Source organism: Centruroides sculpturatus, unplaced genomic scaffold (genome assembly GCF_000671375.1).
Source record: "Centruroides sculpturatus isolate CEXI.00-Female unplaced genomic scaffold, Cexi_2.0 scaffold38, whole genome shotgun sequence".
Taxonomy (NCBI): Eukaryota; Metazoa; Arthropoda; class Arachnida; order Scorpiones; family Buthidae; genus Centruroides; species Centruroides sculpturatus.
This window is the reverse complement of record NW_019384306.1, coordinates 519775-547372: the sequence shown is the minus strand read 5'-3', so window position 1 is coordinate 547372 and position 27598 is coordinate 519775. Positions and strand designations below refer to the sequence as shown.

General features: G+C 29.9%; 1 protein-coding gene across 1 annotated transcript in view; it reads left to right on the top strand.

The window, feature by feature from the left end:
* Nucleotides 1–13964: 13964 nt before the first annotated feature.
* The window catches only part of LOC111619027 (zinc finger protein 239-like), a 34991-nt gene continuing 21357 nt past the window's right edge, over nucleotides 13965–27598 (top strand). Inside the window, exon 1 of the mRNA XM_023360666.1 lies at nucleotides 13965–14045. Coding sequence (XP_023216434.1) covers nucleotides 13965–14045 — 81 coding nt within the window. The remainder of the gene's footprint in view (nucleotides 14046–27598) is intronic.

The following is a 27598-nucleotide window of genomic DNA, read 5'->3' as shown; positions in this document are numbered from 1 at the left end:
AGAGATGTAAGATAGGCCTACCTTTTAGAACTAGTAGTGAAGGGTGATGCAAACTTTAACATATTTTTGCACTGCGAATAAGACCTAAGCTGTAAAACGGTGTTTAGAAGCTATTTCCATATAGTTAAAACTATTTCTTTCCTATTTAGAATATAATAATAGCTTATACAACGGTGTAAATTTTAGTTTGCTTTGTAGATAAATTGGAATTTTTACATAGATTTAGCCTAATAATTTAAAAAATTATGAAAGGTTTTGTCGATATACTAAACTTCGAATTAACGAGATATCAAATAGTTTATGTAATAATAAACCTGAATTAAACATTATATTAATGAAAAATCAATGCTTTATATACTTTATTTCATAATAAATATCTATAAACAAACAGTAATGTTTATTATAACTAATTTATCTTACGGTTATAAATAATTCTAAAGATGATATTGCTATAAAAAGAACATACCTTTACACAGAAGGAGTGAGCGCATTATACAAGCTAGCGAGTGTCTCTTGTTAAGACATTAATAAATTTGTGTGAATTGGACCGTGGGAACAACCAAGTTCTGGATTAGGGTTAAACCGCCGGTTCATCTAGTTGCTAGATAAACACGGCGATAGACCTAACCCTAGGTAGCTGCGGTTACATTGTGGCCTTATTCCCACGCTCACCTATACCAAAATCATCGTCTCTCGTCCGCAAAACTTCTTCCCACATGTGCCAAGGTCAGGGTCTTCGTCTTTCTCGCTTCCTGGCTCTTGCTTCCGCTTTGAAATATCTCCCTGATAAATACGTGAAGTAGTTATAAACAATAAACACGCACGTCATATATTACATAGCAGCAGATGCATAAATTGATTCTAATTCTTGTTAGATACCCCGCACCTTTCTAGGCGTCAACACGAGAAAATAAAAACTAGATCTAAGTAACCGAATATTAATTTTAAAATTTAAATTAATATAGTATATCTATATAAGAATCTATATTAAAATCTTAAAAAAGATTATCTTTAAAATATTATAAACACGCATTAAAAAAAAAACTTTTAAAATCGAGCGACTTCTCACTAAAATAAATCTTCGAATACAAATAAACACATAACTCCACGGGACAATTTGTTTATTATTAAATTCTTTTAAGAATTACAAGTTAAAAGGCTACAGTTCGGTAAACGACTTTCTTATCTTTTGAAGGATAAACAAACTGATCTAAACCAAACATCAAAAAGATGGGCAATAATCAATTTAATGCTGCCATTAAATAAGTGAAACGTATCTTGAAACGTTGTATTACTAAGTTTATATTTAAGTCAAGGGTGTAGAATAAAACTGTTTAAACAGGGAAAAAAACCGTTAAAATTTCTGTTTATATATTGGGCGATGACGATGAGTAAAAAAAATTCTTATTGCCGGATTTTGAGTGGATATAAAAAATATTGCTGTGTACACTACACTGCACTCGTTTCTACTGCTAATTTATGTAATTTTTTATAAAATAAAAATGCGTATGTATCTTGAGAGGGAGGACAATTTGTCGTATAAAAATATTGGGGAATATGTCCTATCCTTAATGCGGTTACGAGCTAAAACTGTTTATTATTTTGATAACTACTAGACCTCATTTATTATGAAAGTAGAATAATTTTTTTAATATTTACGACTTATTCTCTGTTATTATTGTTATTATTAAACAATTTTAATTCTACGAAATATCCAACCGAGAAATTTCCGATGTAAACAGCTGCGTTTTGTACGATAAATAAAGAGCGAGAGTTTAGATGAATATAAACTATAAGCTCGTTATATTTGTATAAATTTATGTAATTTGGTTAAATACAATCAATATACAATAATTACTGGGCCGACTTCGATTAAATTAATGATGACTCGATCGATAATTATATGTGATCCGATATCTTCTACCGGTTCATTAAAAATGGCCGCATATCTTATATACAATTTTCCTGTCAACTGTGCAAGAATAATGGATATAATGGATAGATCTGAATCAATTTTCTTTCAATAAATTATGTTCTATTAACGAATTACTTAATTTAAGCTACTTTATTGAGTAAATCTCCTAATATCTAGATTCATGTTAAATTAGATTTCATAACTAATTAATCTATTTATTTATTATTTTATATTGGGAAAAAATATCGAAATTATAAGATAAATTATGCAAAATAAAAAAAATTAACTAATTAACTATAAACTCAATTCATTTATAAACCCTTTAAACGTGTAGAATCGATCAATTCGGTTACCAACAAACGGGATTTATATTTATAACACAAAATAGATTTATATAAAAATAGTTCCATCGATAGATGAATAAGCAAATAAACTTATATTTAATATTTATTTAAGAATATTTAGTAAATAATATATTAACACTTCTGAAAATGTAACTTATACATAATGTTAGCTGCTGTTTCAGGCTTATTCTTAAAATAATTATAGAAAATTTATTTCTATTCTCAGATATTTTCTAAATGTTAAGTGTTAATTCGATATTCTTTTTTTCATCGGCTCAAATACTGACTTCATTTTAAAGGGATGTCACGAATAATATATTTAAACTAGGTTTAGTAACCGTTCATTAATTACGCGTATTGTTTTTGAGCCATTTTTGCTCCTTCTTCCCTGTTACAACGGTGTACTTTTGACAAACCCTCCACCTTTAATTACGTATACAGTACAATAGTTCAATAGTCGGGGGCTGACATTGAAGAAATGGCTTTAAGAAGTTTTACAAATATTTTCTAATAGTAGATTCGCATGACTAATAAGTAGGCTCATAAGAACAAATTCGCATGACGGCAATACCACTTAAAAGAGTCAATGTAGACAATGTCTCGATGTCCTCCCTCCCTCCCCATCGTGTATAATGACGTGTAGTACAATACTTCTCGAGACCCTCTCCCTTTTAAACAGTGCACGTAATTAATGGACGGCTCCCTACTTTTATTTTAAAATTATCTATGATAGATATTTGAAAAAAAAAATAATTTTATCATTCTCTAATGTTTTTTATAATTTTTATTTATTCGTTATTTTTTCTAAAATAAAAACTTTATTTAATAATAAATTTAAATAAATATTTAAAGTATAAATTAAGTAACGCTTGAGATATTATTAAATATCTTAACTTTGCTTTTAAATTAGTTTATTTCGTACATTTTTAATGAAAATAAGTAATTTAAGTATCAATACGTTTGAAAATTTCTATCTTATTTAGAGCCGGTTGTAAGTAGCGTGAAATTTTTTAGCCTATTGTTAGTGCCTGAAGTTTCCAGTATACAGACTATATTAAAATTAAATAGACTACAGTAGTATTATAGGATATATTGAATATTCACATATCTCGAAAAATGAAACTGCAGACAGAACTAACTGCTGGCCTTACCTAGCTAACACCTGCCTTTTGTGGCGTTTGCCACGAGCTCTACTAAGCCTATTAATTAACTGTCTGACGCGAAAAGCATGTTGAATTTTGTTGTTAAATCTATTTTTTCTTTTTTTTTACATAAAACTTGTTTATTTTCGTTATAAAAATATATTAAATCGACTAAATACATTATAAATTCATCAAAATCGTTTAAGTATTTAGCTCAGATTAGTGAAATTTTCCAATAAGCAATAGCACTTATATGGAAAATAAGATACATCAATAATAGGGGCCTATATGTATTATTTTTTAAATGTTATCATTTAAGGGCAGTACATTAATTACGTGTACAGTTTTTGATCCACTTTAGACCCTCTCCTTCCCTGTTGTATACAATTCTGTACTGTACTTTTGACAAATCCCCTCATCTTTAAGCGAGTGTACAGTACAATAGTTTACAGATTTCCCTCCATTGAAGAAGAATGTTTACTATTGTAAAATAAATGTTTAAATATAGGCCTATATTACAAAAGTTCACAGACCCTACTTAAGTTCTTCAAATATTTTCCAGTAGATAATAGATTCACGTGACTAATAACTATGCTTAGCCTATAAGAACAAATTCGTATGTCACTAATACCACTAAAATAATCTATGTAGACGATGCCTCAATCCCTTCCCTCCGCATCATATACAACGTGCGACATCTCCTTTACTTAAACTGTACACATCACATAGACGGTCCCAAATAATATATGAGCTGTTTATAACAGAAAATTGTAGTCTATAATGTTCAATACAACAAACATACTTTTAATCACTAGATAGAAGAAAATAAAACAAAAATGAAGGGAAAAATATATTAAAAAGATTACATTTCTTTGTATATTTAAGATCAAAGACTAATCTTTAATATACAAGGAAATTTGATTCCCCAAAGAAAAGCAAAGCACCTGACACCTGCGGTTCAGAACAATTGTATAATATGAAATAACCATTATCAATAAACAAAAGATAATTTATTAATTTTATAGATAGACAATTCTTTTCAAATTAAATTTAATATATAGAAAGGNATAAATTAAGTAACGCTTGAGATATTATTAAATATCTTAACTTTGCTTTTAAATTAGTTTATTTCGTACATTTTTAATGAAAATAAGTAATTTAAGTATCAATACGTTTGAAAATTTCTATCTTATTTAGAGCCGGTTGTAAGTAGCGTGAAATTTTTTAGCCTATTGTTAGTGCCTGAAGTTTCCAGTATACAGACTATATTAAAATTAAATAGACTACAGTAGTATTATAGGATATATTGAATATTCACATATCTCGAAAAATGAAACTGCAGACAGAACTAACTGCTGGCCTTACCTAGCTAACACCTGCCTTTTGTGGCGTTTGCCACGAGCTCTACTAAGCCTATTAATTAACTGTCTGACGCGAAAAGCATGTTGAATTTTGTTGTTAAATCTATTTTTTCTTTCTTTTTACATAAAACTTGTTTATTTTCGTTATAAAAATATATTAAATCGACTAAATACATTATAAATTCATCAAAATCGTTTAAGTATTTAGCTCAGATTAGTGAAATTTTCCAATAAGCAATAGCACTTATATGGAAAATAAGATACATCAATAATAGGGGCCTATATGTATTATTTTTTAAATGTTATCATTTAAGGGCAGTACATTAATTACGTGTACAGTTTTTGATCCACTTTAGACCCTCTCCTTCCCTGTTGTATACAATTCTGTACTGTACTTTTGACAAATCCCCTCATCTTTAAGCGAGTGTACAGTACAATAGTTTACAGATTTCCCTCCATTGAAGAAGAATGTTTACTATTGTAAAATAAATGTTTAAATATAGGCCTACTGAATTAAAAATGAAATCTAATTTATAGTTCCATTAATATTTTTTGTTTAATTATATTTAATCACCTGTTTCAATAAACTATTTTAGAAGATATCTCGTGTTTAATATAAATCTTTGTTGTCATATCAACATTGTTTAGATACAGCTTAACTGTGATGTCATCGTTGACTTTTCTTATCGTATTTTATTTAAAACATTCCATTCTTTGCGTTTTAATATTCGAAGTGTGACAATTTGATAATTTTAACAGGAATTAATGTTAGAAAAAGCAATTAATTATTGAAATTTAACGCAAGAAAGTAATTTATACGCTGGATTGCATTATCTAGTTTATAATAAATTTGAATTTTATAATAAAATATAGTAACCGTTACACAAAGTAAACTGTTTGCAACTATAATGCACAGCTGCAAATAATTGTATACAATGTTACCATAAATTCATATTATATATTATAGATATTTGGAGATAAATATAATAAGTTTGGGGATTAACCTAATATTTATAAATATTTTCTGTATTAATTACAAGAATAATCTTCTACAGTGATATGAGCTCCGGTTCACCGGTTAATGGAATAATTCATTTACTTGTAATTAGAACCATTTGCATGGTAGCGTACTGTACTTCAACAATATTGTCCACCGTTTGTTTTATAGAATCCAGTGGCTATTTTAAGTGTATTCGAAGCGCATGATAAAAATTCGGAACCGAATGAAGTCTATGATGAATTGATAGGAAGAAGAGCAGCTAAAAGAAATATACATTATATATACATATTTACAACACACGCTCTTTAATAATAAGTAATTTATTACACAACATTAATACATGTTTTATAGTTTTAATATCCTAGTTTATTAAAATGAAGCTGTACAAGTTACAGGTACCGTACATTTTAATTTTTGAAGCATTTTTTAATGGAGATTTAAAAGCCACTAAGAGCAATTTAATAATTTGATGTTAGGCAATTATATGTTGTAATATAATCTATATGTTTTTATATAAGCGAATTTGTAATATTAACACCGGATCTGATTGATTTATATTTATTTTTCAAATTTTTATAACCAGTTTAGCCCCATTTTGAGTCTTCTATACATTTGAATCTGAATTCTAAAACTAGCATTTAGACTTGTAAATTGTATTAAAATTGAAAGAAAAAAATAATTGGACGATAAGCGAGAAATAATGCACAATAATTTATATATAGGCCTATATATACACAGTATTATGTTTAAAATATTTTAAAGTACTTGACTACGACAAGCTTAGCCATTAAACTATAAAACATTAATATTGCAGTCTTTTATATTTTAATAAATAATTATTATTTCTTATCAGCAAGTCCTTCATATAATATCAATAAGGAAAGCTTTTGGTAGATGTATATATCTTATACAGAGAAGCCTAACACGGTACCAAGATAAATAGGAACCATAAAAGTAGAAAAGAATATAAGCACGAGCCGTTCTTAATTACTTCTACTCGTTTTCTATAGCATTAAGAAAAGGTGAAAAGAAGAGCGATTGTCAAAAATTGAAAATTGGGGCGAGACCGAAAGCTATCCGTTGTTCCCTTTAAAATGTAAGACGGGCGTTGGTGTATTTATCAAGCTTAGCACAACCCTATCAATACAACGTAGTTAAAGCTGCCGCATATTACACATCCACAGATATCTCTGTTACCGACCAACCCACATCTTTTACAAATCCGAGAAGTAGTACCAGCGGCCTACAGCTAAAATCTAGGTGGACGGTGCGGTTTCCTTTGCCCCGCCCAAACCGAGGTGACAAGTATACTACTAACTTACCTGGCACGCATCCAACGGCAGCCGATGGTTGAGCAACCTGATTGGCTGCCGTGCAGAAGCTCAGGCGGGTGTCTGTTAACTCGGCTCCCCAATCAGAAGCGAGAGTCTTGTCTGCTCTCTGCATCGATTTCCTTGGTTCATCCCCTATCCACTATCTCGGCAGCACCATTGTACGGCGGTAGCCAACTGGGTACTGCCCTGATCATCCTTCTTAGTAAGGTTTTATTTGGCGTTTGGTTTAGCCTATAGGCCCACTTGGTAAGTCTTCCAATTTATAATTAATCTATCATTTTGTCCAACAAAATTCTGTTTAATATCAACCAGAATATATTAATATATATTTTTTTATTATTTTTAAAATTTTTTATTCCATTATTTTTGAAAATTTATCTATTAATATTTAATTAAAGATTGGCAAAGATGGATCCGGTTGAGTTAGAATATTCGAATTTATTATCATAAATCTGCATTTTTAATAGTTAAGTAGTTAATAGTTATTTGTTAATTTAATATTTTATTTGAATAATTTATTAGTTGAGCTGTTTTTTAAGGAGTGTCGTAAATGCAATGGCAGGTTCGAATTAAATATTTTGCCTTGGTATTATTATGTATGCTTTTTTACAGATTTTAGCGATATTCTATAAGTTGTGTTCTTAAATATAAGGTTGGATTATGCTATTTGAATTATTAACAAGTGAGACAATCTATTTTAGCAGATCCTAGTTGTTGGCTTCCTTACAAAGCAGAGCAGTCAATAGGAGAGGTTGAGATCTTGCAGTTTCTTTGAGGAATTTTTCAATACCCGTATATAGGACATCTTTTCTTCTCTTAAATTAACTTCGTAAATAATATCTGGACTGTTTAAATCGATGTGGAAGTGTCCCATTTCCTTTTAAGTTTTGTTTAAAGATTAAATGACCTCATTACTGGTTAAAACGTTGACAATAACTCTTTAAGGTCATTGTTTCCGTATAATTATACAGAAACCATTATGCTATACACTTCAAAAGATCCGTACGTAAACGTAATGTCTTAATTTAAAGTTTTATCTTTTTTTCAGGGGTAATACTTCAATGGAGAAAAGAAAAAGTTTTTAATCTTAGTCTGTGTAAGTTCTAAAATAACAGGTGAAAGCGTTTTATATAAATTAAATTTTGGTAAACGAATTTAAGTTTTTTCATTATAATTTTCAACCCAAAAATATTTTAATTATTATATAAAATTGATCCACAATTCTAAAATAATGATTAATTTGCCTACGTTCATCGATTTATTCATTGCAAATTTTATATAAGCGTTAAAGGAATGTACTGTACATTCGTCGAGATAATGGAAAATATCCTTTGTCAGTTATACAATAACAAATATAACATTATAATTTTACCAACAAACCTTTTACTTGCTCTTCTCGATGAAAGTTCAAACTCGTAACTCTAAAGTCCAAACGAGAAGAAATACGCAGATTCACTTTCACATTTAAATTATTCGTGCCACGATTGATAAGTTTAAATTTTCATATATGAGAGAGCGATTTCTGCAGAAACAAGTTGAAACTTTTAATTTCCTGTGCTACAAGATAGCATTGCCCGTGGATATATGTGTTTAAACGCATATACCCACGCATATCTGGCATTCACCTTTCACTGAAACCATTAAAATAAACCAAAAGAGTATAGGGCCTACATCTATCGGTATCATAATCAAAGGGAGGCCCCTTTTGTAAATAAATCAATTAAGAAAATGTAAGTACAGGAAAAAGATTTCAATATGACAAACGCACTTATACATCATGTATAAGTGCGTTTGTCACATTGCGCACATGTGTATATTGTACTATACAATATCTTAGAGTTTACTCTTTATCTATAGCATTAGAGATACAGGGGTGAGTATAAGTTTGAGCGTTATAATTCGAGTCTTCTCTAATATCCTAAAGGCACTATTGATACACAATGTTTGATTTTATAAAATTATAAAACGCAATCTATTATTGCTTATTTTCACAGATGTTCAATATAAAATCTTCGAGATTTATTATATAATTTATATATACTATTACATTCGTGTATAGTATATATAACTTTTTATATATCACTTTTTCGAAATTTAAGCTATGTAAAACAAAGGATCATATATTATTTTTCATTTTAAATTTAAGCTTTTATATAAATTATTTTATATGTATCAGAAAAATAATATAACGTAGTTTATATTATATGCGTTTTTATATATAAATATAATATATATCATACATTATAAACTGTAGAAAACTGTATCATTGACTAGTTCCTTACATGCATAGAATTTTCAATTTAAATATAGACTAAATGTAGAATAAATATTTCAATAATAAACAGGTGGCCCAAAGAAAATAATTTACAACTCTTAATACTATATACATAATTCATATACAACAATACAATATTATAGATGTATAATCTTACGTAGAAATATATACATGAATTCAAACTGATAGCCTTGACCTTTGAAACAAATTTAAATTTTGAAATAATTAGCCTCGTGAGAACCCCTAGTGAGAATAAAATAGTGAGAAACCCTTCGTTTATCAGTTAACCTTACAGTTAAGAACTATAGAGCTATAGTCTCTATCTTATCGAATATACTGTATATTCTGTACACATCACCTCTATCAGATGGTTTAGTTTATTTTTGGTAGATTGTCAAGAAATTTTAAGTAAAAATCTAATTATAAACGTACTAAAACTAATTTTCTCACAATATAGTAAATTAAAAAATTTTCCTTAATCATATTAAAATTAATTTTTAATATATTATAAAGCTACAAAAATAATTTTTCCCATTGTTTTATATTATGGAAATTAAGTACAGGCTTCAAGCTCACACTCTTTTATTTGCAGTAGATAGATTATCCTATTATCTCGACATTGTAAATATATAAAATTAAATAATTTAATGCTTACAATAATAGAACAAAAATATAACTTGAAAAAGTATGTTTTTATGGTTTAATTTTTATTATAATCAAAATAGAATGTAAAGTATAGAACTGTAAATTATTTCTTAATTAAAATTTATTAGTAAAATGTAAAGAATGTTTAAAGAAATAAAAAAATAAATATTCCTAACATACTACTGTATTCAGTTGCGGATTAAAATCCCCTGGAGCCCTCAGGCACAGCAATTTGGGGCTTCTCCGCATAATTTTACGACATCATAAACTAAGAACATTTAAATTGTAGCTATAGAATTATTCATAAATTATGATACACAATTGCATTACCTTTTCCAATTTCGGGGCTTTCTTAGATTCGGGATCTTTAAACATGTGCCTCACGTACTCTACTGTAGATTAGGATTTAAAAAAAAAACAAATTAATTAATTAAATATTACTTGTTTTAGTTAATTATAATGTGAGATTTATGTAAACCCGACGAAATATATTATAAAGAAGTAAATAATATCTATAAATATCTTTAGATTTAAAGCATAAGAAGTAAATCAGGTAATAATTTTCTTGTGTAATCTGCAACATTCACGTAAAGGTCGAGAGACATTTACCCCGATTATAACCATATGCAAGTTGGAATAAATTTACAATTAAAACCACAAATTATATTTTATAAACATGCTGCTAATGGGCTAATCTCTAAAGAGAAATATTCTTCTCACGAAGGAAGGTTTTCATGCTCTGTCTCCAATGTAGGTTACCTCGTTTTGCAGCGTATTGAAAATCCCACTAAAATGTTCTGTACGGAGCACCCCTGTTGGGTGAAAATGACTTTATACTAGAAATTAAATTTATCTCGTTGATTGGCCAGGAAAAAAAAATGCATTTCATACCTTCTTAAATGTTATTTTTCATCGGAACAGATAAAATTTTAACAATTAATGGTTCTATTAGACGAAATTTTATTGTTTACTTTAATCGATTCTATGCTAACAAGGCGGCAGATTAATAAAAATAAAGTTTAATAGAATTATGGTTTTGTCAACATCATACTTCAGAATCCAGGACAAAACCAAATAGTTGGCTTATCTTTGCCACCATATGCTGCACTTTTTATCTTTCTGGATAGTTGACAGGAGTCGTTTCGATGTTTGATGACTTTCAAGTAGCTTACCTATATACTATACTTATAAAATTTACAATTTCTGATAGGGGTGATGCATATTTTAATTCATTTTCCAGTTTTTAAAACGAATTTACCTTTATAAAACTGAATAAATCTATTAAATTTTTTTATTATAGAAATTTTAAATACTGTATAATAATAAAAATATCTATAAAAAATTAAGAAATACACTAAATAAAGTGTCATCATTCTTCGTGTTCCTGAGGTGTTTATTAAGAACAGTTTAATTTCTAAATTTCTTGTGAATGTTTTAAAAACAATTGTTCTTTATTAATATTATTGTATAACATTATAGAAATGTTATTAAAATTACTATGTTACGGTTAACGCGCTACATTTTATAATACAGATTAGCCCAAAAATAAGTTAACCGAGTCGGTTAGGTTTTCGTATATCAGTTAATTGACTTTTGGGTCACCCTGTATTATTATATAATATACTACGCTTTATTAATATTACTGTGTAACTGTACATAATTATTGCAATAATATTTTATGTGTTTTTATAAATTTTAGAAGTAATAAAAACACACAAAAAATTAGCAAAATAATATTTATTATATTCATAAATTTTGTTTTTCTTGAACAAGGAAGTGTAGAAGGTGTGCATGCAAGTTCCCCATCATGATGACAATCCTGACAAAAAATAGTGAGTTCTTTTGTAAATATTTTATATCTCTAACGTTAAAGTATTTACAATATTTTCTTTTGTAAATAAAATATAAGATATTGTCTCGGTTGCTTACTGTCCTATGAGCATTTAAACGGTTTAAATTAAGCATTAATATAGCTTTTAAATTTTAGCATTAATCATTATCAATTAAATTATGTTTTAAATAAGAAATTCCTTCGTTTTTTATTATTATTTTAATGACAATAACCTGTCAAACTTGTAATAAAAATGTCTGTTAGAAAAATAAAATTTGAATCGGAAATTTCAAGTAAAAGGCATTTTCATTCCAATATTTAGAGATTTTCATTTGAAAATTATAAGAAAAATAATTTTATATTATAAAATTGTGTTATTTTATAAAATTTCAATTCTTTTTCCTTAAATAATTTAAGCAAAATTGTTAGAAATCTTGCAATAATTCGCTTTAAATTATCAATAGCTTGCCCTTTTTTACGTTCTATATTTTAAAATAAGAATTATATATTATAATATTTAATATATTTTACACTTAAAAACTGATTTAAATTAATTTTTCCAAAAAATCCATTAGAAATTTTGTGAATTTTTAAGACATTTTAAACAAAAACTCCTTTGATGCTGTTTCTTTGCAACGTAGTAATGCGTTGCTTCTCAGTTTCTACAATATTATCTTATTTATTTATTTATTTATTTATAGAAGTCTTATACAATTAATTTTAATTACTTGATGAAGAGAATTAAAATTAGTGTCAATTATGATTAAAGTTTAATCAAAATTATTATTATTTTTATTATAATTTAAGTCAAATTTAATCAAAGACTTTGAAAGAAAAGAAATGATTTTGATTGAATATCATTTAATTATCATAAGATTTTCATTATCATTCCAAATATTTGACATTAATGGTGATCAATGGTTGGTATTTCTACCTCGGAGTCGGTTAATCAAGAAAATTTCATCATCTCTTAATAAGATTGGATTCCCCTAAGAATTTGTCCATCATTAAGGAAATGGTATCTTATCTTAAATTTAGCATTTCACTTCGTAATAAAGGAACATAATTTGCTGCCGTTTAAATATAGAAAAATAATTTTAATTAATTTATCAAGAAAAATGTAGAAATTTACTGAATTTTTGTTATAATTTAGGGTTTAAGCAGATTAAAATCGATTTATAGTAAAAAACAAAAAAAAATTGTATGTTCATGTTCATCGAGTTAATAATTAAGCTAAACATTTTCGAATAAAACTTTAAATGTAGAGAAAGTGAAAATAACGAACGCATCCATCATTAAAATTAGGCCTATTCAATATCGGAACTTGAAACACAGGTCTAGGGTTCTCTTCCGACCAACGTAGAGTTTTCCGGGTTTTCTTCACGTGTCTAGCATCTAAATAGGGACCAGTTTCTCATAGAAAATCCTCTCCCCTCGACAGATCACCCTCGAGTTGCGTTGCCTTCTTCTATCATATCATAGAAATTCCTCGAGATGCTTTGCCTCCTATCAATTCAATCCGATCCAATTCGAACTTCATTTTTTAACAAATTTCTCTGATTTATGTTTGAAATTCAATCAAATTATCATTATTATTATTATTATTTTAATCAAGTTTAACTAAAACCCTAAAAGAATATCTATTTTTTTAATTAGAATTGCTATGCTACCAATCCCATCATATACCATATAATCATAGATAAAATCTCACTACGCATGGAGTTTTATAAGAAGTCAGAAGACAAAACTTAATTAAACTACTTCTTGGTATGCATCAACGTGGTCTGGTTTAAATCTTGGCAATCTCAGTGACAAATAAGAATATAATCCTGGAAATCCGTTCCTTATAGTTTATGAAGGGTTTTAGTTTGAAGTAATCCCAGGACATTCGGAAGATTCATTTCTTGTCTAAAATTAACATCCGAATGTTGGCTACTCAGCAGTAGTTAGTGTTAAAGAACTGGGTGGTCCGATCAACGGTACTTAATTGACGTTGGTGCGTGCGTCATTTCTCAGTGTTGGAGAACTGTCATAAAACCACTTTAATTACCACTGGCTAACTTTGTAGTCCGGTTGTAAAAGGACACACAGTTCGACAACGTTCGCCAACTTCCATCATGGCGATAGTTCTATTTCAAGTTGCTCATGAATCACCCTTCTGTTCCCCATCCAATCAAAACATTGGCTTAGATTACAGGGTAATTATCTGTAGGCGGATGGTCTCGCTTCCCCCTGTCCGACTCCCGGACGATTGACATTCGTAGCTGTCCTTCTAACATTCTTTCTTCGACTGACTTGATGAATCACTTACACTTGTCTGACCTCAATAAACTAACAACCAAATATATATGCGCTTAGAGTAGATCAAGTGCTTATAAAACACGATGATTCATCACTACATTCGAAGATTTGCCCGCTTGTTTATTTGTATTTGGCTTATAACTGTTCTCTTCTAAAATATTATCAGAAATATCGGCGATAATGTTATTTTCTCTTTGAACTACTCGCCTCTTTTCTAAACCATTTCACCTTCAATTTTCCGGCCTACTCATTAAAATCCTTTTAAATTTAGCATTCTCGAAATCGACGCGTTTAAACAGCTTCAAATTCTTTACTAATTTTAACTTTGAACACAGTTTAGAACTGTAATACGACCTTAACAAAAATTTAATTCTGTAATTTTTATGAGGCATAGGCGAGTAATATTTTATTAATTTTAAAATGGATTTTTTTCGGAATTAAAAAAGAGACAATTCACCTGTACCATATAAAACGGGAAGAATACTTCATTTTATTTTAAATAGCATTAAATTTAGTAAATTAATTATGAGTTTTCTATAAAAAACGCGTAAAATAAACTATTTGCAAACAGTAAACATCAGCAGGAACAAAGGTATTGCGACAAAACAACCATAAAAGGAATTAGACTACTTCTAAGAACTGGGCAAACGTGAATTTTCTTCCAAACTTTGCAGCTGTGTTTAATTGTTCGGGTATATAAATAAAATAAATGAGTAGTTCCTACAGTCAATGTGTTTTGCTGAACACATATAAGCATACAGTCTGCGAACGTCGGCTCCTTTCATCTTCTCGAGCCGACAGTTATCTGAAGCCAACCGTGTTTGTTTGGTGACAACTAACTTCAAAGTGAGGCGACTAAAACACAAAAATCAATGTATTATCAGCCTTCAGACAAACCTTAGTTACAACTCAAATAAGTTATTAATGATTAAAGAACCGAGGAGGGGACCTTCAGACAATTATTCGCAACCTTTTTCACTGATTCATTAATATCACCCGAAGGCAATGTTATGGTACTGTATAGTACTGTACATACAGATTTAATATTTACACAATTGTTTTTTTGATTGATAAGTAAATATTATGACGAAATAAATCATAGAATTAAAACGGAATTGTATATATATGCTAATTACATAAGGTGGCTTCATACATAATACTGTATACGTCATAAATCTTTGGGCTAATGTAACGATCTGTTTCGAAATGGCAATCCCCTGTTCGCTTACATCGTGAATAATAAACGATTAGTGTCATTGGATCTTCTATATAATTACAGTATAGTAATGGGGACAACTGTACTTTCCCCAGGCAATAAACACTCGTCTTGTCGACATACTGGACGAACTATAGGCTAAATGATTATAAAAATTGTTAAATAATCTTCGACCAAAAAGTCTTTATAATTAAATAGTCTACTCCGTTCATAAATTTAAATGTTAGTCATTAAAATACGCTACTTCAAAAACTTATAATTTTTATGATCATTTCAAAAATACTTTGTTTCTTTTAAAATAATAATGTGGCTTCGTGATAGCTTATGTCGAAACAGTTTACAAACTATTACCGGTAACTTTAAACAGCTGTTAGTTAAATACCTGATGTTAGAATGTAAACATATAGGCCTATATCCTATAATTAAAAGGCTTTTTAAGTCTTCGTGTTAAAATGCACACCTGTAAATTATAAAAAGAGAAAAACAAATGCACAACAAGCCATTCTATAAAAGAGCTGTGTAGTTATTTACGTTTCAAACTTGAAGTTACTCAGGTATCTATAGAACATGTGCTCTAAGCTACTCCTCTTTGGTAAAGTATTATCATAGCATTTCTATATAATATTTGAAATTGTAATTTGTACGTTGGAATTACAAACAGGTTGGCCAAAAATCAGTTAATCATTGTAAGGTCTGAATTCTCTTATTAAAATACTACGTTACTTATAAAGTACAAATGAAATCATTCGTATTAATGTACAAATATTACTACATTTCGTGCATTAACTGATTTTTGGACCATTCTGTATTGTTAACGTTTATATTATTTTTATATTAATATTACTATACTTATTATTTTCTATTGAAATTGTTCATTATCTATATAATATAGTTAGATAATGAAGTTAGTCGGGCATCTATGTAACACGTTTCTACGCTATTCTCCTTTGGTATGTGAATTTTTCTTCGTTTTTAATTAAAAATAGAAGATATTCGCATTTAATAACTGACAAATTTTAAATTGAGGCATCGAGTTTTAAGGATTATATTTAGGCCTAAACTTCAAACTTTTTACGTGTTATCCAGCACAATTTATGCGATAAAGATTAACTTCTGACATCTAAAAATATTTCTTATTTTAAGAAAGTTAAAGAATATATATATATATGTATATATATATTTTTTTTAATATCAACTACAGAGACTTAATATAGCGACGAAGAATGTTAGCTTAGTCTGTAGGCCCGATTTTCCTTTTGATGTATGCTATTATCGTATGAAAAATAAACAACTGTGGGTTTTAAAATGCATTTTTATGGCTAATAAATCAAATGACATAAGTCTTTTCTCGAGCAGATAATTTTCTAAGCTTTTCTATTCTATGAATGCAAGCATTTTTCAAGCGTAACATAAAACAAAATTAAAAAAAAAAAAGTCGTGATATTTCATTAGTAAAAAGGAAAAGAAATGGGACTGTGAAAAATTGGGTTTATTATTTAAAAAAAAATACCCTTTAAATATAGAATTATTATGATTAAAAATAAATATTTTATTCCGTGAATCCATATTGTTTCAAAATAGTAATAATTTATTTAAGAAAGTAGCAATAATTCTTAGAAGTAAACTTTTAATTTCTTCCCTATTTTTAACAAAATATTATTTACTTTTCATTTAGTTCANTCTCCTTACAGATTCTATATTCTATGGAAGCTAAATCCGGAGATCTTGCTGCCAATTACGTATCTTCACTGCCAAGAAAGTCATTGACGAGTGCGGCTCGTCAACCTCCATCAAGAACATTCCAAAAGCTTCAAGCTATTCTTATTCAAGAATAGACTTTGCAGTCGATATAGTCGATAAACAACATTGTATCTAACTAGCATAAGCAATTGCAGTGCAAAATGCAAACACATATCAAATTAGAACGGAATCTTATTCTTTTAAAAATGTATTTTAAAATAAAAATATCTCTTTTTATAATCTTTAATTAATAAAATTACAATATTTCAAAATTAGCTACATTTCAGAATATATAAGCCTATATATATATATTCTGCTCTAACGAGTCCATCTAAATTATAATTGGTACCGATAATTACTAATGGCATAATATTAATGAAGACACCGTATCATTAACATATTTTGATGGAAGATGAATATAATGGTACGTTAGAATGATTTGCTTTGCTAACATTTGAAATTCCAATCTGAAATAGAATCATGCTGGAAACACAGTATTGAAATACGAATAATAAAAATATTTAATAAAAGTTGGAAAGCAGATAACTCGTATAAAAATAAATATTTTATTCTGTGAAGACAATCCGATTAGAAGCAGTCTACTTCAGGTTTTCTTAAAGATAAATAATATAAAAGAAAGACAGGAGATAGTTTAATAAGAGTATAATAAAATACTTTCTAAACGCTCTCATGAAAGCTGAAGAGTGTATAAGAACTCCGACGTCAGTTACTTAATGAACTCGTTACAAATTCAAATGATTATGACAGTTGGGTAGCTGATGAGCTTATGTCAAGATGGTCTAATTCTGATTATTCAGAGCGCGTTTAAGTGCCCAAGGCAGAACAACAATCGTCTCTGGTTCTTAACCTGTCCCATAATGAGTTCTTTTATTATTAAACTACGTGCCACCATCGCTCCGATATCGTCAAAGATTTGAATTTACGAGATAAATAGTCCAATCTAATTTAATGGCACCGTATTTTATACATTACGGTAGACTTAAGTTAAAGAATTGAATATTATTCTCTACAAGAAAATCGGTTTTTAAAATGAAGTCTACCCTTTACCAGAAACTAATTTTACTTGTAAATTATACGATAAATTAGCATTGTGAGAACCAAAATTTCTTTTGATATGCTATTTACATAAGCCTGTAATCTACCGAAGTTTTCATGCTGACCAGCAACTCTTATCTCAATTTTTCTTTTTGTGGGTCAACTAAGGTAGTTGTTTGCCTTGGCAGAGTTCAAAATGTTAGGTCAGTTGCCAGAAATAAATCGTCGGCACAAGTCGAAACGTCCAAAAGTGAAGCCTTGAGTAGTTAAGCCCGCATTCCATTCGAACGTACGCAAAGAACAATTTGTAAATAAAACACTTTTATAACTTCAAAGAATAAATCAGGATTTTAAAAGAGGAAAAAAAAAGTTGAAGAATTTAGACTTATTTAAATTTTTAAGCCAGTTCCTGAATATTATATAAGCTTACAATCGATGCTCAGCTGGTATAGGCTATATAATCTATTGAAAATTATAGGCTTAAGAGTTTAAAGAAAAATATTTTGAAGAGAAAATTATAAAAGTAATAATGCATTGATAAGTAAATTATATAATCCAGCTTTATCTATATTTTCTCTAAAATCTTCGAAGAGATATTTTGATTTTCTAGTCGACCTTGCGCTTTGACTTCCTATTTAGTCTGAGTGTTTGCTCATCATTTCTCATCCTTCAAAAATAAGATTTCAAAAATGATTAAAAAAAATTGAATCTTACAACAATAATGGCTTATTTTGAAGTTTGTTCTATGTTATTTGTATAGCAATTTGTGAAAAATGACGTCCTATTTGAAGAGATGAATAGGCCTATATCGATAGATATCAACAATTATTTTCTTCCTGTCTATTTTCCTGTCTATCTGTTTAGATAATTTAATATTTATGTAGTAATTTCAACACAGATTTATTAATTTATTTATAAATTTAAAGCTTGAAGGAATTCCCTTCTTTACTTTATTTTTGGCTTATACATAGATACTTATTTCTTATGAACTCGTCAGCATGCCACTTGATATAGTAAGTTATCGTAATGGCTGCGGTGCAAGAATGTCTGAATGGTAAGAAATCCTTCGGTAAGCAACGTTCATGCTTACAGACCAGTCTCAGGGATTAACTTTAAGTAGCTGGATGAAATTGAAGTACGTGAATCCACGCCAAATACGGGAATTGTATCCATGGGTTGTTGACTGTCACACGAAACTATCCGTTGATTGTTTACAACTAGATTGGAGACACTCCAACATGTATCCCTTTAAACCAGTCTCAAACCAACACCTGAGTACACAAATGTTAATGATTTTCCACTTAACAGTTGTTAAAGTCTAGTGTGAAATTATTCAACCTCGAAAACAGCAAACTAGACAAGGAATGTTTGTACTAAATGTTAGTTTTATTGTTCTGTTTTTAAATTTTAGACTGTTGTGTTCTCGTTTTAAATTTATTGTTTCTTTTCTATTTGAGAAAAGAAAATAACGATAAGTTTTTACTGTTTTGTGAAAAATTCGATAATAAAATTAATGAAAATTCGTTAAGAAACGAAGCGAAGAAATCTAGTCTAATGTAAGAGGAAGTTTTAAAGATCTCTTTAATCCGGATTTCAAAGATTCCATTCATTGCTGCAACTCCTGTTACATACGCTCGGGTTTAACAGGGCTCATAAAGATTCGACTGTGTTTTAACTAACCTCTTGACATCGGAAGATTGCAGAAGCAAAGTAACACCTCGGTCGAACGAAAGTGTACCATGTTACACGAACCAGTGCACCTCCCCAGATTTGCTACCGGACACTTCTAGTCTTTTCATTCATCACATATACTGCCATTAGAACTAAGCAGGGTGGGTACCATGTAAACAGCACATATCATGACAGACGGGGAGGCCATGTGTTATTTGACACCACCACCAGCTCTGGAACGTGGCACAGGACATACTACTTAATTATGACAGCGATAAACTGGGGTGAACTCGACGACAGATCTTCGCAGCATTCCCTAGTCTAAAGGACATTCCAAGATCCCGTCTGGCAAGTGGGATTTATGTTGTTGGTTCAGGAATATTTGTAGCATTTGTTCTGCCACCCGCTTCACCAAATTTATACATGAATTTTCGAGAGACTCTACTTAGAAGCGAGAACTGAAGCAATTCTTCTTTCTTTCATACCACGACGTTGATGTATTGATGCGAAAAAAACAAAAATTGCCGTTATTAGGCAACTTATTGGATTATTTAGATGCGATCAAACTAGAATAATTCGTAATTAATGATATAAAAAAACACTTAATAACAACGATGATTTTTTGGCTGTGCAATACGTGACTGACGGCCACTGCGGCGCACGTGGCATTCTTGTAGCTTGCGGCTAACTGTGACGTCACGAGCTGGCAGCTGGTCTGTCAGGTACCTTCTTCCCCTGAGTGGCGTGGCGGAGTGGTAAATTGCCCCTCTCCTGCTCAATATGGGAACTGGAAACATCTGCTGACTCCGTCTTATCTTCGGCTTCATCTCTACACTTTGAAATACGTCGAGGAAATTTTAGATGAAGTCAACTATAAATCCTTATAAAACCATCATTGTTCTTTAGAAAAGATTTTACTGTCTGGACAGTTATATTAGTGTTTAGGATGAAAACAGTCGAAGTGTTTGGATTTATTACCGTATTCCGTATCAATTCAGCAAGACTAAGATAATATATTTTTTCCTCTCTCTTCCTATTTTTTGCGGGTGTATATTATGTTTACAGCACATTTTTCTATTTTATCATTATCTTTACAGACAGGACCTTTGCAACATTATACTGAAATTATGTTTTTAAAATGGCGTATACAAAGAAATGCCAACTTAGTATGAAAATAATCCTATATGTAATGCTTTAAGTTTCCTCTTGTTGATTGGATCTGTATTGAGAAAACAGAGCTTCACACTGCATAAATAGCATGTTTAACAATAAACGTAGAAGATAAATCTATTGAAAGGCTGAAAACACTAATAAATCAGTAATTTCGTAACACGTTACGCTTTCATAACGTGGTAGGTAGCCTATAAGAAGTATCGATATCCGGCTTACATAACTCATTTAAAAGGTGTTATTTTCGAAACTAGGATGATTATATTAAACAAAATTTATAACATGTAAATAAATGAGATCACAAAGTAAAAAAAATATACCATTTAAAACCAGTAAAGACACGCTGTTTAAGTAGAAACTGCACTGAAAACAGACATTAAATCAGTCATCATGATTTCATTCATGTTACCAAACAGGTTATTTGATTAATGTTCATATCTCGCGATAAATCGATGAAAGTTATGTCAGTAGAACCATAATTTATTTAAGAAAGTAGCAATAATTCTTAGAAGTAAACTTTTAATTTCTTCCCTATTTTTAACAAAATATTATTTAGTTTTCATTTCGTTCAAATCTTATAAATTACGTCATGAGCTTTCATTGTCAGCCGATATTTACAACCTCCAATGAAAACCATCTCTAAACAACGGCCATTTTTTATTTATGCTTTCGTCAGTGTAAACTTGTAAGTCTAACATGAAAAAAAAAATACCTTCATGGGGATTAAATTTATTTAGACCTCTTATTTATCATATAACTTTTATATAGGCCTATATATTTAAATTATTTTTTTAAAAATAATACAAAGTTTACCCGAAAATAATATAAAAAATTAAAATTAATGTTTCGGAGAAATAAAAATGCTTGTAATAAAGTTTAATGCCACGAAATATGCTAAAAGCTATTTCTTTCAGATTAAACTAGCTTTACAACACGATAATATAATATTGAAGCTCAGAAAAATTCCCTAAAAAAAGTTTATTTTATGAAATTAATGTTTTGTTTTTATTTTTTTCAGTTAAAATAAATTTAACTTTTATCTCCCTTCAAATTTCGAATAAAACTTACGACTAAAAGAACAATAAACAAATTTTAAAAAAGGAACAAATGAACGAATTAAAATTTTAAATTTCCTTCCAATTAGTTTTAATTTAATCAGAATTATTCGCTTATTTTTTACGTAATAAACGATTTCCTTCGGTAAACTTAGTAATGATTTTCTTTTTGTATTTAAAAGTCATTAATTAAACTGCTTTTAAAAGCGAATGTGTGGAAAATTCCAACATTATTAAATTTTATGGTGTGAAGGAGAGAGAGGACGTTGCATGTTGTGGGTCAGTGCAAAGAAATCACGATAAACAGTCCCGTTTGCTAGAGGCGATAGACAATTCACGATTTTCTTGTCGTGACGAAACTCATTAATTCTTACTCTCAACGTACTACAATACGCACACGTCTTTGGGACTAGACCTATAACACGAACTTGAATTATTAAACGAAAGTAGAAAAAAAAAGTCAGCGGATTATGTTCTTATTCATCTTCTTCCTTTCTCTTTTTTAAATTATAAACTACGCGTTTGAAACGAACCGAACTCCTACGAAGGAGAAAGCCCGTTATTTTGTCTTCGGGCTTTCATTCATCATAGTAGATGGGCCCTATCAGGGGTCTCATCTCGTGTCCAATACATTAAGTTGTGATTCTACTGTTTGCCACATACTGAACACTGTCCAAACTATATTTAGTCGAGGGAGACAGCTTGGACATACTGGGACTAGTCTTTCTGTCACCAGACACAGTCTGTTATTGTGTCTGACAATGGCTCACACGCTCACTCGACTTTTGGCTTTGAAGTAAATTCTGAAGTCAAAGAAGAGGGGGGAAGACTCAACACAACAATGAATACGGGACAATAATATGGCCTAGGCCCACTCGTTATTCTTTTCAATCTAAACAATTTTAAGCTTGTTTACTTTCTTCCTCTTGTTAAAAGACAAATCAATTCTTTGAGGTTTAGCTTTTACGAGGCATTAAGTCGAGACTGGCTCTTCAAAGCACTACTAAGAACGGGCCTCCACCAAAGAAAATCTGTAAAGTTTCTTAAAGTATACGGAAAACGTTTTGGTAATTTAAAACTTTAAAATTATAAAATTTAAAAAATAAAATAATTTCGGAGAATTTTCTAATATAAGTTTAATTAATAAATATTTAATTTTCACAAACACATAAATTTTCTTTAAGTAAATTACGTTAAAGTGATGGTTTGCCTTCGGATTTAATTTATCATTCAGTCTTGTTGTTTCTTCAATTTCGCAATATGTTGGAGATTATCAACCAGTTAAAACAAGGCCGGTTTCATATTAATTACATCGGTATCTCGTATCATCAAATAAAAGTGAATTGAGCAGAATAGCCAGGCGATCGGATCAAAAATTGATTCGATGTCGAGACAGGGGAGTAGTAATGTCACCACTCGTACATTCCTCGAGTTGTCTGCTTGGAAATTCAGTCCAATGGACCCCTCGAGAGCTAGTCCAATGGGACAGGAAGCGTAGTAACAAGTCACTTTCTTCTCGGACTGCAACTCGTCAAACCGAGCAGCGTTAGAGCAGCGCCATTCGTTTCAGCTACCATCAACGCATCTGGTAAATAATGAGCCAAGCAGTTAGATACGTGAAAAGAAATATGATTGTCTTCCTTTTCAGACTATATATTCCGCTGTTAACAAAGCTTCTCCTTGCCTGTCTTCGTGGCCTCTTACAAAGCACTCCCCCTGCTGGAGATCGGAGACTACATTAGACGGAGGAGACCGCCCGGAGTGTCCTTGATTGCCCGATTCTCGCACAACGTCTGTCCACTTGGTCAAGTTTCATTCAACTTGTCTGTCGTCTGTCGCTTACTTTTTAGAAGTTGACGATAGCAGATGGAAAATATGAACTGTTCAGTCTTGGCATTCCAACCGGTTACGACGGCCCTTGAGCAAAGGTTAGATTCTCTACACCTATTTCCTGAATTTGGTATGATCCTTTCAGTTATTTCGTTCCATTAGTGAAGCTTATAATGCGATTCCACGTTTTCATTCGAACTTAGGTCACAGACAAAAAAAGAAAAAAATCAATAACACTAAAAACTTTCCTTTACATGCGCTTAATAACCATCTCACGGCCATAAATGCGGTTAAAAATGCGCTTATTCAGCTTCATAAGTAAAGCTTAATAATATTTATAAATGTTTGCAGAAAATAAAAATGGAAACTGTCTTTTCTAAATTCTCAAAGGTCCCACACACACTGTGATGCAGGATTTTATAAGATTAATCAGTCGAATGAAAGTTTTGACACCAGAAATCGTATCCATTATGGAAATTATTTGCTATATTGTTAATATTATAAGTAGTATTATAGAAAATACATTGTGGCACTCGTATTACTTGAATGTCTTCCGCCTTCATGTTTCGTATTTCTATATATTTTCTGTTATAAATTGACAACATGCGCGCAAAATGTCAGTTTGTATCAATAAATTCCTATTGTTTTACGCTTCTAAAAACTAATTACAGTCAAACCTCTGAACAACAGCTACTGACGGGAATATAAATAAATGGCCGTTGTTGGGAGGGGCCGTTATTTGGAGGTTCGACTGGATATTATTACTATAACTATAATTTATTGTGTATTTGTTTATTATTAATTTCTAAAAATATATCCATAAATTATAATTATTTTAAGCAGTCGAAAATATCTTATTAAGTTTACATAATTGAATTTTATTACAATATTTTATTGATAAAATAAATTTAGTAATCCCTTTCTCTCTCTAGGCAAATACTTATATTATAGAAGATTATTATTATTATTATTATTATTTTTTTTTTTTTTATATATAGGCCTAAAGGAAAAGTAACGAAAATATATAAATCTACTGTCGAGATTTATATCTATTCAAAAAATAGTTATTATTCTTTCTTTGTTTTTATTTGATAAAAACGGATGCGACGAGGCTTTGAAAATCTTGCATTAAATATTAGATTAACATGTTTAACCCGAGGGGTTGTGTTTTCCTGTTTTCCATTGTAATGAAATTCAGTATTAAACAAGACATTATTCTCATCAACTGATTAAAGTATTACTACTTTCTGCGTATTTTTCGTATGAAAAAATATTTTTCAATATAATAAAATCGGTTAAAATAATATTTTTTTCCCTGCTACTTCGGGGTACAAAATTCGGTCCCGAATTAATACAAATTGTTGCTGTTTTCTGGCCGTTGTACCAGAAAACAGCAACAATTTGTATTAATTCGGGGAGCTGATTTATTGTAATTTTACAGAATATACTCCTTGTAAATTTTTATTTAAGAAACTTAGAATTTTACTGGAAATAAAACATGACCGAACCTGTAAACAACGGCCACTGAGAAAACGAAAAAGAAAAAGAAAAAATAGTCGTCATTCGGTGGTGGCCGTTGTTTGGAGGTTATTTCATATGCATTTTTTTTCAAAGGAAAATAAAAAAAAGGTTTCAGAAAAGTGTCCGCTATTTACAGGTGGCCGTTTATTGCAGATTAGACTGTATTTATTTATTTATTTTTAACATAAATTAACTCTTCTTTATTAAATATCAAGTTTCGAGAAGGAAAATATTAAATTTTTATTTTTTGTATAAACTTATTCTGATTAGTATAATTAGTAAGTTATATTTAACAGACCTTTTGCTGTATTAGATTATTTGGTCTTGTTAAATCTTATTTATCTTAGACAAGTTCGACAGATCTAAATAAGCGCTAGATCATAATTCACACGTAAACTGGATCTTATCAACTCAAAATGATCCATTTAAAATTTGATTATCAAGTTTTATCCAATTAAAAAACATGTCTTTTGTCTCAAATTAGAGCTGGAATAATCTCTTTTAATAATCTTAAATAACTTCTATGAATTTTAAACTATAAGGAATGAGGTTTTATGGGCGAATTTACTTACTTTTCTGCAAATTATTCAAATGTTAGCAAGTTGGCCTAGGATGAAAGTACTACACAAGCTATGATATTTACGACGCTAGCGCTAGAATTTAACCTTTTTTCCTCTAATTAGACGATTATATAGTCAATATATATCACGGAAATAGATTAACCATCAAATTAGAACAAGGTCGAATACCAAAAAAGATTTAAAGCTAACACAAAAAGAGTTCGATCGATGTTGTAACTTAGCAAAGAGATGGGCGAGGACATTATGTGGGCAGTAATGAAAATGATTGAAAGAAGAACTCAATTAATAACCATTGCTGTCAGATCACAAAGAGAACTTCTTATCGGGACCACATGAATTACTCGAACATGTAGATAGAGGAATAATTGGAAGGTTCGAGGCACACCCCACCCGTTAGTTTTTCTTACAGGTCTACCACCCCTCCCCGATCAGAATAGTGTTCTTAGTAGAAAGTGCCACCTTTGGCAGCACACAGTTGCGTTATCTCTTCCCCAGAGGCGGGCACTTGTAGACTCGGGCAACCCATTTATATTCATTAAGGTGACTGCAATGTCGTTTATGTACCAATTATCGTTAATGTTTAATTCCAAAAATCATGATGTGCTCGACATGTAACATACCGACCAGGCCGTATTTGAAAATTAGGCTGCTGGATTTAATGTCTCTTGTGCGGTAACAAGAAATCGCAATTGCTCTTTGGGACAAAAATACCGAATGTTACTGATTGATATGGTCCTCCAGAGACAAAATTTGTTTTTATTAAAGCCTCTCGTTCTTTGCTAAGAGTTTCTCGGCCGTCTAATTGATAAAAATAATGCAATTCGATTCTATATTTTATGAGAAAAATTACGCCTAATTTATTTCTGTATAAGAATTACTCAAATTATTTTATTGCTTCTCAATTTTTTAAATAACATAAATTTAGAATTATTCCTTTAAAACTGTAAAGAATATGTAACTTTATTATCAGTTTTATAATCTGAAGACTCACTCTATGAAATATACCTGCAAATTTATCAAAAATATAAGGACTATTATTAGAGAAAAATGAAGAACTTAACATGAAAATATAAATAACTTCTGATTGCTAAATCAGCAAAGTATAAACTGGTATAAAGTGTGAAGGAGTAGCCTATATAAACTAAATAAGTTGTAATTTCAAAGGCATTACTCACAAAAATCAATTAATTTTATAATACGATCAATTAAAATCACAGTGTTTCGAGTCATCAATTTTTATATCGTGCATACTTACGTTCTGTATCGTATCAGATACGGATGGAAGCATTTAGCGACTAATTTTCGCCCATTGTACAAGTGTTGACAAGTCAACACGCAACAAATCTATTAATTAACTTATAAAAAATTTATTTTTTTCTTGTAAAGTGTTAATCATTAAAATTAATTAATAATATTGCTAGATATATCAGGATTTCGATTAGAGTTTTAGTCATATTTTCAACACGCAATACTCGTAAACCTTTACGCTAAAAACCAGGTGTCCCTATCAGTAGGGAGTCATTACAAACATCCTGTATTTTAACTAGTTGTTTAGAGGTGGGAAAATTGTTGTACGTGTAAAAACAGTACGTTAGACAATAGTGTATAAA